Below are 17,770 nucleotides of genomic sequence, written 5' to 3' on the forward strand. Positions count from 1 at the left end.
TCTAATAGGGGAAGAGTTTCTGTGTTTATATATATATATATATATATATATATATATATATATATATATATATATATATATATATATATATATATATATATATATATATATATATATATATATATATCTGACTCAAATAAACAAACCGAACTATCACAAGAGGTAAATATTCTGAACGTAGTGGTATTCTCTCTCTCTCTTTAACACTTCAGAATACTTTTGGTGTGTTCCTCCCCGTTCGAAGCCCGGGGTGTTGCTGCTCCCGTCCCAGTTAAAAAATTACTCGTGCCTCTGTCAAAAGTAAAAAAAAAACTTCGAACAATTTTACATTTTGCTCCATGTTTTTTTGTCGGGTTTTTGGTTTATAAACTCCCACTAGACTTGAGGTGAATTTTCCTCTAGTTTATTTCTCTCTTTTCTCGTCTCTTATGTCTTTACTCACGTTTATCACTCTTCGTATCTTTCTTTCCCCTCGTTTATCTGTTTCCCTTCTCACTTATCTCTATGAAGTCTTTTTGTGTTTGTCCAATCCTTCCGTTTACTCCTGCTTCGCCTCCTTCCCCTCACTAAATTTGTGTCCTTGTCTCGCTCTCTCTCTCACTGGTCTCTCTAAATAATTTACGAAACATGTGTCATAAGTCACAGGCAAATTATCTCCAGTGCTGGCCACAGTTAATAGCGCCTCACAATGTTCATCATACCTCTCCTACAGTCAGCAGTTATCTGTGAAGAATCCCCTCCCAGTTTACCCACACACACACACTGTAACATTCCAGTCTAGAATGTAAATAGTTGTGTTAGGTGTTCGGGTTTGTTGACTGTAGGTCAAACAATTGTGTTAGGGGTTCAGTTATGTTCACTGAAGGTCAAACAATTGTGTCAGGGGTTCAGTTATGTTCACTGAAGGTCAAACAGTTGTGTTAGGGGTTCAGTTATGTTCACTGAAGGTCAAATAGTTGTGTCAGGGGTTCAGTTATGTTCACTGAAGGTCAAATAGTTGTGTCAGGGGTTCAGTTATGTTCACTGAAGGTCAAACAGTTGTGTTAGGGGTTCAGTTATGTTCACTGAAGGTCAAACAGTTGTGTTAGGGGTTCAGTTATGTTCACTGAAGGTCAAACAGTTATGTTAGGGGTTCAGTTATGTTTACTGAGGATCAAATCGGCCTAACTTGATCACAGGTTATTTGCATTTCTCTTTTACGGTTTGGTCCGTGTTCGTTTAAAGTTCATACTGTTCCATCTTTGAGAGTTGTTCACCCGGGCCTGGAAAGTTCTTCAGCAATAAGCCTTTTAAATTTTCATGGAAAAAACATGAATATGACATGGGTTCTCTCTCTGGTCTCGCTCTCGCTCTCTCTCTCTCTCTCTCTCTCTCTCTCTCTCTCTCTCTCTCTCTCTCTCTCTCTCTCTCTCTCTCTCTCTCTTTCTCTCTCTCTCTCTCTCTCTCTCTCTCTCTCTTCCCCCCTCTCTGGGTTCTTTGTCTGGTCTCTCTCTCTCTCTCTCTCTCTCTCTGGGTTCTCTCTCTCTCTCTCTCTCTCTCTCTCTCTCTCTCTCTCTCTCTCTCTCTCTCTCTCTCTCTCTCTCTCTCTCTCTCCCTCCCTCCCTCTGGGCTTGAAGGCCAGGTGAAGAGTTATTTGCCATATTTTTCCAATATTTACTTTGGCATGAATTTCATGCACCGTCACACCATGGTAATGTTTTTCAAATGCTATCGGAAATTTTATGCCTATTACATATCTGCCTGATACCTTACAACAGTGTTATGGGTTAGGTCAGGTTAAGTTAGTTTAAGTTAGCTTAAGTTAGGGTACTTTATATTAGAATTAGTGTGTAAAATTTGTTAAAATAGAATGCATGATTTTGTTTATAACGGATGAAAGATAATGATGAAATATATTGTTGGTTCATTGTGTACTTGTTTGAGATGCCTCCTCTGTAATTCCTGTCATTTATCTGAATCATGTCATTGCGGGCATTGACTTACTTATGGAGGATTTTGCAGGTTTTCATTTTTATTTTGCACAAGGCAAGGATTTTCCAAAGAATTTTGGAGCACTTTAAATTCCAGCTTTGTTTTTTGAAAAGAGAGAGAGAGAGAGAGAGAGAGAGAGAGAGAGAGAGAGAGAGAGAGAGAGAGAGAGAGAGAGAGAGAGAGAGAGAGAGAGAGAGAGTGAGTTGGTCAATGATCACATTATGATTAAATTACGGCTATGACTGAATAGATATGCGCCAAAAAGTCACGCATTTTATTTACGTCAGTGATATATTTAATTGTTTTTTTTATCATGTCGTGGTGTAGTGGGCTAAGGCGTGTGCTGGGGAGCACCCCGTGTGTAGGTTCGAATCCATCACAGGGCTCCTACTGATTTTTCTCATTGATACATCACGTTAAAATACTTTCTTTCTGCATCTCTCTCGTAGTTTCGACGGAGACAGAATGCCGGGGGCTTGTCAAAAGTCTCCCCCATTTTTCCTGATTTTTCCAGCTAAATTTTGAACTGCAACAATGTTTGGACCTTTACGGCTTCTGGGGGGGGGGGTAGGCCATGCCATAGGTTTATAACCCTATGAGTGAAAAAAATATATTTCCTGTCCTACAGTGTGGCATGATGAGCTTGAAGCTAGTGCCCCCCCTTGCATGTATTATACTCGACCTCTTCAAGTAGTGGTGGGGTCAATATCCTCCAAATTGTTCAGTATTTTTTTAATTTCGATGAGATCAGCTCAGTCATGTCTGGTTGTCAGTGTTGTTAGCCCTGAGGCCCTGAGGCCCCTGAGGCCCCTGAGGCCCTGAGGCCCTGAGGCCCTGAGGCCCCTGAGGCCCTGAGGCCCCTGAGGCCCTGAGGCCCTGAGGCCCCTGAGGCCCTGAGGCCCTGTGACCCTGTGGGCCTAAACCGTTCTTGGTATGAGAGTCGACTTGGTACTCGGATGAGTTTTGTAAGTCTGTGTTGCCATGTCTGCCAAGCATATATGTCCTTCTGAAGATGAGGTTTCCATGCTTAGATGCCATAGGACAAACTGGGACGCACCAGAGGTACGATATATTAACTTCCATATTTCCATGAAGTCAAAGGTAGAAAAGGAAACGTTCCAATAGATGAGTCCGTGTACACTACGTCTCTGGTAAGATCTTTTGTCTGCATAGCCGGTTACAGATTCCCCCTTCAAAAAAGGAGCATGTTTGTAAGGCAGGATTTATTTTTAACCCAACCAAGTTGCGTTCACTTAACTAGACTGTGCACTCTGAGATGGGGAATGATTCCTTCCCTGAGGATTCTGTCCGTGAGCTTGCATATATGTGAGGTTAAGTTGATCGAACGCTCGAAAGCAAGTTCTTTGCTGCACACTTTCTGTCTTTTTTTTATGAAAATATAGACGACATTTGCATATTTCCAATCAAGGGGAACTATATCCATTGTTCCAGAGATTTTCTGGATCGAACGCTTGAAAGCAAGTTCTTTGCTGCACACTTTCTGTCTTTTTTTAAAGAAAATATAGACGACATTTGCATATTTCCAATCAAGGGGAATTATATCCATTGCTCCAGAGATTTTCTGAAAAAGCAGTTTCAGTGGTAGACACAGTTCATCTGCCAGTTCCTTTACGACTCTGGACTGAATTCCGTCCACACCCGGGGCTTTTGAATCTTTTAGTTGATCAATATTCGTCCTTAATTATTTCGCACCGTATGAGAATATTTCTTAATTCGTTCTTTTCACCTGCTTCAAACATTTGTGTGTGTGTATTGTCATGTCTGATAATTCTTGTGTGAACACTGATATAATTTAGATCCATAAGAAATCAGTGTTATTGCAAACTAATTCGATTGTAAACAGATCAGTTGTTCAGTTTGTAAACTATGAAGAGAAATGCAACACCCAGTTATAACGACCAGATTATCGATACATGACGCATCTATGATGACTACATCATCAATATATGATGAACTTATGACGACCAGATCATCAGTATATAATGCAGTCGTGACGACCAGATTATTAATGCATAGAGCATTTATGACGATATACCGATGAACAACTACAGCATTAATGCCCTACAACTGCAGCATTAATGTCCTACAACTGCTGCATTAATGCCCTACAACTCCGGCACAATTGCACGGTTGTGGCAACAATAAAAATGTTTTGAAAATTTTAAACTGATATTTTCCGCAACAGAAATTGGTAGATATATGCGAGCGAGTTTCCCCCCATATTAATCTCGATTGGTTATATCACTATATCTGGATAATATGTCCCGAGCCGCGGGACGTCGTTGTGACCAGCAGGTTGTGACCGGCAGGTTGTGACTAGCAGGTTGTGACCGGGACGTTTAGACGATGGATGACGGATTAGTTTAATGGAGTTTCGGGAGGAGATTTGCGATAGGAGAGAGATGAGCAACAATAGGATGATGGGGAATAGTAAGGGGGGGATAGGAGAGGGGGGTGAAGGGATTGGGGATGGGAAGGGTGAGAGATGAGGATAGAGAGATGGGAGTATGATTGACAAGGGAGCTGAAAGAGAGAAACGGACTGAGGGATGGTTAAACGAAATCTACTAAAAGCCCCACCACACCACACCCCACTATCGGTAAATATTGACTTAATTTGTTTTACTGTTTTATAAATATTTTTTGCCAAGGTTCGTGGGGCACTCTGGCGGGCAGCTTCACCAATCAAGGATACAGCTTCACCAATCAAGGACACAGCTTCAACAATCAAGGACACAGCTTCAACAATCAAGGACACAGCTTCAACAATCAAGGAGACAGCTTCAACAATCAAGGACACAGCTTCAACAATCAAGGACACAGCTTCACCAATCAAGGACACAGCTTCACCAATCAAGGACACAGCTTCAACAATCAAGGACACAGCTTCATCAATCAAGGACACAGCTTCATCAATCATGGACACAGCTTCAACAATCAAGGACACAGCTTCACCAATCAAGGACACAGCTTCACCAATCAAGGACACAGCTTCACCAATCAAGGACACAGCTTCAACAATCAAGGACACAGCTTCATCAATCAAGGACACAGCTTCAACAATCAAGGACACAGCTTCAACAATCAAGGACACAGCTTCAACAATCAAGGACACAGCTTCACCAATCAAGGACACAGCTTCAACAATCAAGGATACAGCTTCACCAATCAAGGACACAGCTTCACCAATCAAGGACACAGCTTCAACAATCAAGGACACAGCTTCAACAATCAAGGACACAGCTTCATCAATCAAGGACACAGCTTCATCAAACAAGGACACAGCTTCAACAATCAAGGAGACAGCTTCAACAATCAAGGACACAACTTCAGCAATCAAGGACACAGCTTCATCAATCAAGGACACAGCTTCATCAATCATGGACACAGCTTCAACAATCAAGGACACAGCTACAACAATCAAGGACACAGCTTCATCAATCAAGGACACAGCTTCAACAATCAAGGACACAGCTTCAACAATCAAGGACATAGCTACAACAATCAAGGACACAGCTTCAACAATCAAGGACACAGCTACAACAATCAAGGACACAGCTATAACAATCAAGGACACAGCTTCACCGTCCTTTCACTCGGTTCTCTATAGTACCGTCACAATTAATGTTAGCGTAACATTCATCCCCTTGGAGAATATTTATGCATTCTTCGTATATTCACACACTCCAGGTCATCGATGGTTCTGTGGATGATCGCAGATCGCAGCCATAAAATTGTTTCACACGATGCTTGCCTTGCGTAAGAAAACCACTTATAAAAAATCTAATTTCATTTTGACCAGCAACAGGTATTTCTTTGGAAATTTTACATTAGAACTCATACCAATTAGTTTAGTCTCCACTATTGCTATAACATCAGGGTTTGTGTTCCTAATCCTCTCTTTAAGTTCGTCTGCTTTATTTATCACTCCATCAGCATTGGTGTACCAGATTTTTAATTGCTGTTCTGTCTTCTTGAACCCCAGTCTAAGTATGGGGTATCGGATGGATGGGGTTGAATTAGTAAATAGTGTGTGGGGGTGGAAAAGGGAATATGGAAGAGAGCAATGGGGGGTTTATGTCTGTGGGGCCGGGGCTGGAGTGCAGGATAAGGCAAAGTAAACATTGGAAATCTTGGAAAGGGAAGGGAGGGCTGGGGAGAGAAGGATGGTGGGATAGAATGATGGTGTTTACGGGGAAAATGTGGTAGGAAAGGAAGCAGGTGAATAATCACCAATGGGTGATGAGTGATGGGTGGTAATAGGAAGATGGGGTAGTTGATGGTCGATAGATGATGAAACGCTTGTGATGAGACACAGTTGTGATGCTGTATGTTCTATAAGACTCTAGCAATGAGGCACTATAGTAATGAGACACTAACGATTTAAAATGGGGGGAAAGTTTTTTCCCCTTGTGTCTCATGACACTAGTATCAAGACCTTACTGTTGAGACACTAGTTATGAGACTTTACTGAAAATTCTATTGATGAGACTCGAGTGATGATACGCAAGTGATGAAACACAAGTATTGAAACACAAGTAATAACTCACTAGTAATGATACACAAACAATGAGGTATTAGAAATGAGACACAAATAATGGGGGAGCGTAAACCCCCACAATAATAGCTTCAAAACAATAGAAATAAAATAAAATATTGTGAGAGATAAAGTACTGTAGAAAATACAACACGGAAGCGCTTTGGACAGAGAAAGACATAAATAAAATATAGCATTTCAAAACAGGTGAGAGAGAGACACACACCACCACAGGAAAACAGAAACAATCCTCCCAGAAAACAGACACCAACCTCCCAGAAAACAGAGACCAACCTCCCAGAAAACAGAGACCAACCTCCCAGAAAACAGAGACCAACCTCCCAGAAAACAGAGACCAACGTCCCAGAAAACAGAGCAAACCTCCCAGGAAACAGAAACCAACATCCCAGAAAACAGAGACAAACCTCCCAGAAAACAGAGACAAATCTCCCAGAAAACAGAAACCAACCTCCCAGAAAACAGAGAGCAACCTCCCAGAAAACAGGGACATACCTCCCAGAAAACAGAGACCACCCTCCCAGAAAACAGGGACATACCTCCCAGAAAACAGAGACCAATCTCCCAGAAAACAGAGACCACCCTCCCAGAAAACAGGGACATACCACCCAGAAAACAGAGACCACCCTCCCAGAAAACAGGGACATACCACCCAGAAAACAGAGACCACCCTCCCAGAAAACAGGGACATACCACCCAGAAAACAGAAACCAACCTCCCAGAAAACAGAGACCAACCTCCCAGAAAACAGAGACCAACCTCCCAGAAAACAGAGACCAACCTCCCAGAAAACAGACACCAACCTCCCAGAAAACAGAGACCAACTTCCACAAAGCAAAAAACACAGGAGGGAAAACGCTAGTGTGCGGCTATAAAGCTCAGTAATCAGGTTGGAGAGTAGGTAGTTTTGCGAATCACACGTCGCTCTCCCGAGAGAAGATATACGGTAGTACGTAATTACGAAGCTTTTGGGTAAACTGGAGGAATTTCGAGAGTGGAAAGTGGCTGTGGTATTGTCTGCTGGTGGGTTAGTTCCGAGGGGGGAACTGGCATGTGTTTATGCTCAGACGAGTTAGAACTTATATCTTTGTCTGTCTGTCTCTCTGTTTCTCTGTCTGTCTCTCTATTTCTCTGTTTTTGTTTCTGGCTATCTGTCTGCCTCTCTCTTATATGCCTGCACCCGCCAAACACACACCGAAACTACGACGTTGGTACAACGTTCCAACAAGTTTTAACACTTCCTAACCAGTTATAACAACCAATATAGCAAGTTGTAACAACGTTCTAATACGTCATAAACACGTTAAGCCAAGATGTAACAACTTTATTACAAGTTGTAACAAGCGGAAAATAGAGACAGTTACGGTTTGTGTTTCCAGGGTGTCTGTCTGTCTCTCTTTCTGTCTGTCTGTCTTTCTCTCCCTCTCTCATGTTTCATTTTAATCTAAGATTAAGACTTATGAGGACTGACAATGATATTTCTAATAACACTGCACGCTAAAGAGCCGTGTTCCCATATGAGCTCATCTGAAGCCTGTTCTAGAAACTCATTTGATAAGTCTATTATTTTGTTTTCATCGGGTTAAAACGTTATCTAGTGCAAAGTTATAGTCATGTTTGTAAGATAATAAAGTTGGAGCTGTGTAACCGAGCCATCATACGGTCGGTTGTCTTGTGTTGAGGGATCATGCTCCAGATGTGTGTCTGTCAAGGAACGAATTATCGCTAGTGGGAGTCATGTTCTTGAGAATGACACAGTCAGCATGATGGGTATTTGTGGCCGAGCGCCTTGAGTTGTGGTTGCCAATCTCTGGTACTTCACGAATGAAATGGTGTACTGACCAGCCAAACTGGAATGGGCCAAGACTAGAGATGTTTATAACTCTAGAAGACTTCTCTTCCTTGTCCATAACTCGGGTAAATGAGGAGGGGATGGTTATTGAAGTCCCCCCCCCCCCTCCTGCTCTCGAATATGTATGAAATGGGTATTTCCGTTGTGAGATTTTTGGCTGCTTTGTTTGCTAGGCTCAACACGAGGCTCTCCAGTGTTAGTGAAGAGTAAAGTTTCACCCCAATATGTCAATTAACTTCGTTACCGAACATCAGATAATTTCCACCCATCCTTATGCTTTTCTCTGGTTCAATGTTGTGCTGTCTAGTTATGATCATAGTCTTTGCTTTTCTCTGCGTCAAATTAAACCTGTCATCGTCTACCCCAAAGAGAAATTGCTGCATTTGTGATTCCTGAGACTCGTAGCGTTCAGCATTTCATCTCTTGAACATGTGAAGGTTAGAGTGTTTGGGAACAGATCCATCAGCATAAGATGGCTGTGTTCTCTTCACACAGCCATCACAGAAGAGATGGCAATACTCATCATGGATGAAGAGCATTGGAGCGCCCTGAATTAGACATTCCTCAACAGTGGCTTTCAGATTCTACTCCAATGAGAATCATCTTTTAAGTATATTCTCTCTCCGTCTGTCTCTCTCTCCCTCTATTTTCCTGGTCACGATTTCAGTAATACCTTTCCTTACTCAGCTGGCAGGGGAAATGGAAGATTAAGTGAATATGACATAAAAAACATTGAGCTTGCAGAAAGAGATACTTTACCTGCATTTGTTCGTATCGCACACCAGTTTGAGGCAGCTTCACCGGGTGTCGAACCTCACCTGCATATGGAGTTAGTGGCTGGTGTAGAGGATCGCATGTTCCAGTCGGCAACAGCAGTAAACTTTGATAAAGGGAAATGAATGTCACGGTTTTTTCTCGAGAGAAAATTGGATTCATTCAATGTGAATTGATATCATAGAGGGATGGTGCTGGAGCGCAGAGACACGGGCAGACAATCGAACGTGTGTATGAATATGTATGAATATGTATGAGTATGTATGAATATTATATTTTAAAGCTATGCCAAACATTAAATCAGTTAATTTCGTGTTTTCATGACGCCTATAGAAACACACGAAATTATTAAATTTTCTATTATATGTTATACAAAATAATGACCTAAAAAGCCAGTAAATTTCGTGCATATGACCTACTCGAATTCCCTCAACAACACTGGTTAGTGCAATTGGTTCAAAACCGATTGAACTTGAACAAATCCACAAGGAATGAGGGGTTCGAACCCACGTCCGAGAGGATCCCAGACGAGCCTTAATCGACTGTGCCACGCCATAGTTAACAGAGTTCGATTCCAGGGCAGAGCGAGACGCTTCGCCACTCTCCATTACACTTGCGTTCATTTAGCAGTAATGTAGGAGTCAGACGACTGTTGAGGGTTTCAACCTGGTAACAGTTAGTTGTTGATGTAGAGGGATGCCCCAGTTAGCCAAACAAGCAATACAATCATTACCAGCTGACCAGCTGGTCATGTCTCTGGACCTCTCCAGACTAGCTGGTCATGTCTCTGGTCCTCTCCAGACCAGCTGGTCATGTCTCTGGACCTCTTCAGACCTGCTGGTCATGTCTCTGGACCTCTCCAGACCAGCTGGTCATGTCTCTGTTCCTCTCCAAGACAGTGGTCATGTCTCTGGTCCTCTCCAGACAAGCTGGTCATGTCTCTGGACCTCTTCAGACCTGCTGGTCATGTCTCTGAACCTCTCTAAAACAGTGGTCATGTCTCTGGACCTCTCCAGACCAGCTGGTCATGTCTCTGGTCCTCTCCAGACCAGCTGGTCATGTCTCTGGTCCTCTCCAAGACAGTGGTCATGTCTCTGGACCTCTCCAGACCAGCTGTCATGTCTCTGGACCTCTCCAAGACAGTGGTCATGTCTCTGACCCTCTCCAGACCAGCTGGTCATGTCTCTGGTCCTCTCCAGACCTGCTGGTCATGTCTCTGGTCCTCTCCAAGACAGTGGTCATGTCTCTGATCCTCTCCAGACCAGCTGGTCATGTCTCTGGCCCTCTCCAGACTAGCTGGTCATGTCTCTGGACCTCTCCAGACCAGCTAGGTCATGTCTCTGGTCCTCTCCAGACCAGCTAGTCATGTCTCTGGCCCTCTCCAGACTAGCTGGTCATGTCTCTGGACCTCTCCAGACCAGCTAGGTCATATCTCTGGTCCTCTCCAGACCAGCTAGTCATGTCTCTGGTCCTCTCCAGACCAGCTAGGTCATGTCCATCTCTCCATAAACGTATTAATCTAAAAACATTAAGCTGACAGGGAGCCGGTCGGCCGAGCGGACAGCACACTGGACTTGTGATCCTATGGTCCTGGGTTCGATCCCAGGCGCCGGCGAGAAACAATGGGCAGAGTTTCTTTCACCCTATGCCCCTGTTACCTAGCAGTAAAATAGGTACCTGGGTGTTAGCCAGCTGTCACGGGCTGCTTCCTGGGGGTGGAGGCCTGGTCGAGGACCGGGCCGCGGGGACACTAAAAAGTCCCGAAATCATCTCAAGATAACCTCAAGATAACTGACAATGCCTCTAGTCTGTTACATACGCCAAGAGTTAGTGTTAACATGTGTTATAACTCATCACTAAACACATGTGCATGTTTACATAGCCATGCTTCTCTCTGCTCATTCTGTATGCTGCTGCTGAGTCCACAATATATTGCGAGCCAGAACCTTCCTCCTCGAAATGTTAATTAAACATTACTATTAAACGTATTAAACGTAATAGTGGCTTTAGGCATTGTATGTACGAGCTCTATCTATAAAGCCAACAAACTTTGTAAAATCTCTTTATGTATGTACCTTTACCTAAATAAAAATTATTATTATTATTATTATTATTTAAACTACACGGACGCTCGGTTTCTGTGGCATAGTGGTCTGTGTCCTTGGTCCATACTCGAGGAACCGTGTTCTGTTTCAGTCCGGGAGAGAAACGATTGGAAGAGTTTCCTTTCACCTGATGCCTCTGTTCACCTAGCAGTAAAATATATATATGACAGTGTCAGACCACGGAGGAAAAACGAAACAGGAATTTCCTTAAGTAGTTTCGTATATTAATACATCTTCAGAAGGAGTCACACTCCTGTAGATGTATTAATATACGAAAGTACTTAAGGAAATTCCTGTTGCATTTTTCCTCCGTGGTCTGACACTGTCACATTTTTAATCACGTGTTTATTTTCGTGATATACACACAATATATATATATATATATATATATATATATATATATATATATATATATATATATATATATATATATATATATATATCGTACCTAGTAGCCAGAACGCACTTCTCAGCCTACTATGCAAGGCCCGATTTGCCTAATAAGCCAAGTTTTCACGAATTAATTGTTTTTCGACTACCTAACCTACCTAACCTAACCTAACCTAACTTTTTCAGCTACCTAACCTAACCTAACCTATAGAGATAGGTTAGGTTAGGTTAGGTAGGGTTGGTTAGGTTCGGTCATATATCTACGTTAATTTTAACTTCAATAAAAAGAAATTGACCTCATACATAATGAAATGGGTAGCTTTATCCTTTCATAAGAAAAAAAATAGAGAAAATATAATAATTCAGGAAATCTTGGCTTATTAGGCAAATCGGGCCTTGCATAGTAGGCCGAGAAGTGCGTTCTGGCTACTAGGTACGACATATATATATATATATATATATATATATATATATATATATATATATATATATATATATATATATATATATATATATATATATATATATCCGGGAGTTTGGCAGCTGTTGTGGGTGGCATTCTGACAAGGGTAATTCTAGGTTGCATACATATGAAGAACCAAGGACTGAAACAGGTATTAAATACATTATAACGTATGTCTCCTTTGTGTATATTAGCATACAGACACTATCTGTATAAATCATTATCTTCGAAAATAAAACAAACTAAATAAATTTAATGCCAATTGGTCTATGATCCAAAAATACACTCAGTTGTATTTTTGAAAATTGTCTTGAAGTTTTACAAGAAATAACACAGCTGCATTTCTTAATAAAGTATTGAGGTGCCCCAGAAGATAACAGTGTTACGAGTCCTTCCAGTTTTGGTCGACAACTCAACAGCAAGTAGTCGACAATTCGACTCTGTTGACAACACACAATCTGTCCAAGAAAGCGGTAAAGACATTCACGATGATTTCATATAGGTTCCAATATCCCACATTGAAGTAAAATACATAGCAATTTAAAATACAATAACTACATCAGTTTGTATCTGTATATTTTCTGTATTTAAACAGCAAGACGAGAAGCAGCTTCAGTTTGAGACGATTTACAGCATTCGATATGATACAAAAAGTTAATTTAGGTTAATTTAACCATATCTAACTTAACCAAACTTAGCTTAACCTAACCTAACCTAACCTGACCTAACCTGACCTAACCTAACCTAACCTAACCTAACCTAACCTAACCTAACCTAACCTAACCTTACCTAACCTAACCTAACCTTACCTAACCTAACCTAACCTGACCTAACCTCAGTTTACAGTGTCTATTCTCACGTGACAACACCATATGTCACATACAATTATTTTAACACTACATAATTCACTGTTCACTGTGCTAATATACTGTATTAATACAATATTTACCATACACAGAGAGAAAACACACTAACGTGATGTATCAATGAGACAATCCGTAGTGGTAGTGATGATGAGGATTCGAACGTATGAGCTTCGTGTATGGGAACACCCTCCGCAAAGGCGCAACATTGCTTGAGAACCACAGCAATCAGAAGACTTGATAACAGAACATAGATAACGTGATAACAGAACATAGATAACGTGATAACAGAAGATTTGGTGCCATGCTACGTTTGTGGAACGCCAGGTGAAGGGATCTGCATGTTTTCTGCATCTGTCGTCTTCAGAAATTCATTCTGATTCGTCCATCCATTCGTCTCCCCCTATCCCCTTGAATCCACTCCCTTTGCGCAAAGTACTACATAACAAAACGACTCCTTGCTAAGGGGGCGACAGGTCGTTGCCTCGGCCCTGAGCTGTATTGGAAATACATTCAACAACAACAACTACAAACAGGAATTTCGAACATTTTAAGTCGGGGGGATTTTCTCACATCAATCCACATGAGCCACGTACTTTCAACGTAAAAAATTTCACCCATGAAACATTGTTTAATATTTTCGCTCTCACTGTACGTATCAACCCGCCAAACACACACCGAAACTACGACGTTGGTACAACGTTCGAACAAGTTTTAACACTTCCTAACCAGTTATAACAACCAATATAGCAAGTTGTAACAACGTTCTAATACGTCATAAACACGTTACGCCAAGATGTAACAACTTTATTACAAGTTGTAACAAGCGGAAAATAGAGACAGTTTCGGTTTGTGTTTCCAGGGAAGCCTGGGTATATGGGGTATGTACCTGCTGTAAACATTTCAGTTATGGGTTGAAAAATACAAAATAATCGGTTTTATAGGTTTATGTTTCCGTGTTACTACGTTGTAAATATTTTCATTTATATTTTGATAACAAAAGTGATAACCATCCATAGTTGTGCGTCCTGTCACTAATGTGTTGACCATCCAGTGATAACCATCCATAGTTGTGCGTCCTGTCACTAATGTGTTGACAATCCATCATTGTGAGTCCTGTCACTAATGTGTTGACAATCCATAGTTGTGCGTCCTGTCATTAATGTGTTGACAATCCATAGTTGTGCGTCCTGTCACTAATGTGTTGACAATCCATAGTTGTGCGTCCTGTCATTAATGTGTTGACAATCCATAGTTGTGCGTCCTGTCACTGTGTTGACAATCCATAGTTGTGCGTCCTGTCACTAATGTGTTGACAATCCATAGTTGTGCGTCCTGTCACTAATGTGTTGACAATCCATAGTTGTGCGTCCTGTCACTGTGTTGACAATCCATAGTTGTGCGTCCTGTCACTAATGTGTTGACAATCCATAGTTGTGCGTCCTGTCATTAATGTGTTGACAATCCATTGTTGTGCGTCCTGTCACTAATGTGTTGACAATCCATAGTTGTGCGTCCTGTCACTAATGTGTTGACAATCCTCCGTTGTGCGTCCTGTCACTAATGTGTTGACAATCCTCCGTTGTGCGTCCTGTCACTAATGTGTTGATAATCCTCCGTTGTGCGTCCTATCACTAATGTGTTGATAATCCTCCGTTGTGCGTCCTGTCACTAATGTGTTGACAATCCTCCGTTGTGCGTCCTGTCACTAATGTGTTGACAATCCACCGTTGTGCGTCCTGTCACTAATGTGTTGACCATCCGCAAATTGCATCGATATGTGCGTCCTGTCTCTAATGTGTCGACGAGGCCGCGCCATTGTTGACAATAATACACCGAACATAATTTGGTCGGGAATTACTGGATATTCTCTCGACACTTGCAGTTTTTAATAAAGTTTAAATAGAACAATATAGTCCGAATTTTCTCCGCTTCATGGGAAACACTTTTACTGAATTTTATTCTTTTCGTATTAAAAGCTGTCAAAGTCTTCCCAATAAAGTGTAACCGATGACACCGTTCTTTTCTTGACATGGCCGGAAAAGCGAGCGAGGCGTTTTTATCCGGATATATTTGAGGTCTGTAAAATGAACAATTATTTGCACATGCGAAATTGTATTTTTCCTATTATTTTTTATTGCTGGTAAAGAGACTCAAAATACCTTCACGAATTTTGAAATCATTTTGAAATCGGCATTAGAATGCATGATGTTATTTATGGTAGAGGAGCCACGTGTTAGAGGAGCAATGGCTCGCTGCCAGGTGTGTATGGATAGCTTGTAACGTTGAATGACACATGTGTAGTGGAGAATGTGTCGTGGGAGGGGTTAGAGGGCGGGAACGAGTCTTGGCCTAAATGTGCTTGTTGGGTAGAGCATTAGCTCCTTAGCCCCGGCTTTTCCAACTCTCAGTCAGTTGGTTCTTTACACTTCTATCAATACCTCATGTTTCGCGTCGTATTTCTGAAGCTGCTTATTGAGCTCGCCTCGACAATCTCTTCTTGGGGCCCGAAACATCTTCTGGCAACTCTTGCGCGAAAGAAGGGTTTCTAGACATACATCCGGCTCATCTGCGTCTTCAGCTTCCACTCGTGTCATCTGGCGTCTTTGTGTTAGTTCCCTCAGTTCTGAGACCAGATTTGTTGTTCTTAGCTTCTTGATTCTTTGTAGCTTTGGAGCTTTGCGTTCTTTTTTGCTGTGTGACTTCCACTCCGAGACTGCATATTCAAGAGTGAGTCTAACATAGGTTGTATATAATGTTTTGAAGGCCTCGGAATCTAAGCATCTGTGTGTACTCACCTAGTTGTATTCTCCTAGTTGTGATGGCGGGGGTTGAGTTTTGGCTCTTTGGTCCCGCCTCTCAAATGTCAGTCAACTGGTGTACAGATTCCTGAGCCTATTGGGCTCTATCATATCTACATTTGAAACTGTGTATGGAGTCAGCCTCCACCTAAACACTACTTAATGCATTCCATTTGTTAACTACCCTGAGAACCTGTGTGTTAACTACCCTGTGTGTGTGTGTGTGTGTGTGTGTGTGTGTGTGTGTGTGTGTGTGTGTGTGTGTGTGTGTGTGTGTGTGTGTATGTGTGTGTGTGTGTAAGTCTCTCGTTCTCGATCCATAATCATTTTTGTTATGGACAACTTCGTAATACTTCAGAGCTCACAAAATATTTAATAAATTCAAACTACGCCGCCGTGATTGGAAGAAAGATGTACAGGTTTCGTTAGTGAATACCTAAGTGCTTAATAATGGCTGGTCGTCAGTCAGGGCTGATCCTTACAGAATTACATGTACCAAATGGCTCATCAGATTTATGAATTTCCATTGAAGACATAAGTAGTGTGAATTTATGAATTTACATTGAAGACATAAGTAGTGTGAATTTATGAATATACATTTAAAACATATTTTCAAGCTGACATAAATCAGCTTGAAAAATCTATTAATATATAAATACTCAGAATATTTCACCATGCATGATCACAGTGCCAGGATTTAGCTCAGCTGTTGGGTCTGGCATTATGCATGCTTTCAGTGCTAGGGGGACCTAACCAGCTGCAATCTTCTCATAATCGGATGAAATAGGTTCGATTGGGCAGGACGCGATGATTGGATACATTTCCTTGCAAACGACGCCCCTCTAGCAGCTAGATTAGGCAACTGCTGTAATTCGTATCATGGGTAAGGTCAGCCACTGACTGGAGTATTTCGAGAATTATCTTATTGCTATTACTCTTCTTCCTATTAATACCCCTTTAATTATACCTTATCTTCCGTTCCTGTAGCCTTGATTTTTCTTCTTCTAAGATTTCCTTCTCCTCACCTCTCTCTCTTGCCTATTTATTGCCCTTGCCTCCTTCCTTTCATCACATTTACGGGCTATTCATGCCCGTGCCACCTCTTGGGTGGCTTATTCTTTATCATCATTCCTCCCATCACAATCGACTTGATAATGGTCCAGGACGGACCGAAACGTCGTCGTCTCTTCACTTTCTAGTGTGTGGTCTGGTCAATATCTCGAAAGACCTAACAGTCCACCTTTGCGTAACAATGGGAACCAATCTAGTACTCAAAAATTTGATGTACCTTCGGGTGCATCCATCACACAGGAGAAGGGAAGTTATTTACGATAAGTCGAGAGACAAAGGAAAAGAAGAGGAGAAGGTTGCAATTGGAGATGAAGAAATGGGTTTAGGAAGTGTTTCGGGTCATTACGAGAGCATCAGGCCCTCGGTGTTGTTTATTGGTGGCATCATTCATCCCGATAATGGTTCGCGGGGATTCAGACAACGTCCTGCGAATGTTTTATGGCGACAGGCAAGAGTATGAATCGTGGGTGTTGTAGCAGCGGTGTGTGACAATGTTTACAGTAAACATCAGCGCCCGTTCATAGATGTTGACGTGATTACAATGTTGTAACCAAAACTAGGAGCAAGCTAGTTTCCGGAGCTAACACATATATAAGATGGGAAATGATGGAAGATGCTGGGAGATTCTGACAGATGCTGGAAAATACAGGTAGAGTCTATGATATGACTGGAAATGCTGCAAGGTATTGTCAAGATAAGCTTACGTTACTCAAAGTCAGACGACGATACCTCGAGTCTCGTTGTAAAATGCTTCATTTCATTCATTCTCAACAATCATTAATCTATAAAATACGTTTTTCAGTAAAGGAGCTCTGGTGAGTGATTCATAACAGTGAGTAACACTAGTGAAAACGAGTAGACTGAAACAGATTCTAAACTTTCCTTAACCCAGGAGATTATACGAA

General features: G+C 41.6%; 1 protein-coding gene across 4 annotated transcripts in view; it reads right to left on the reverse strand.

The window, feature by feature from the left end:
- The window catches only part of eIF2Bbeta (eukaryotic translation initiation factor 2B subunit beta), an 85,457-nt gene extending 72,327 nt beyond the window's left edge, over positions 1-13,130 (reverse strand). Inside the window, exon 1 of one of the 4 annotated variants that reach the window (XM_069308330.1) lies at positions 13,106-13,130. Coding sequence is in view for 3 of the 4 variants with exons in the window: in XM_069308329.1 (XP_069164430.1) it covers positions 9,217-9,254 (38 nt within the window). In the remaining variant the exon portion in view is untranslated. Of the gene's footprint in view, positions 1-9,157; positions 9,179-9,216; positions 9,270-13,105 lie in introns of those variants that run through there. The other 3 variants (XM_069308329.1, XM_069308327.1, XM_069308328.1) reach the window with 3 other exon arrangements.
- Between the last annotated feature and the right edge of the window lie 4,640 nt (positions 13,131-17,770).

The sequence above is a fragment of the Procambarus clarkii genome, chromosome 62, assembly GCF_040958095.1.
Source record: "Procambarus clarkii isolate CNS0578487 chromosome 62, FALCON_Pclarkii_2.0, whole genome shotgun sequence".
In the NCBI taxonomy this organism is placed as follows: Eukaryota; Metazoa; Arthropoda; class Malacostraca; order Decapoda; family Cambaridae; genus Procambarus; species Procambarus clarkii.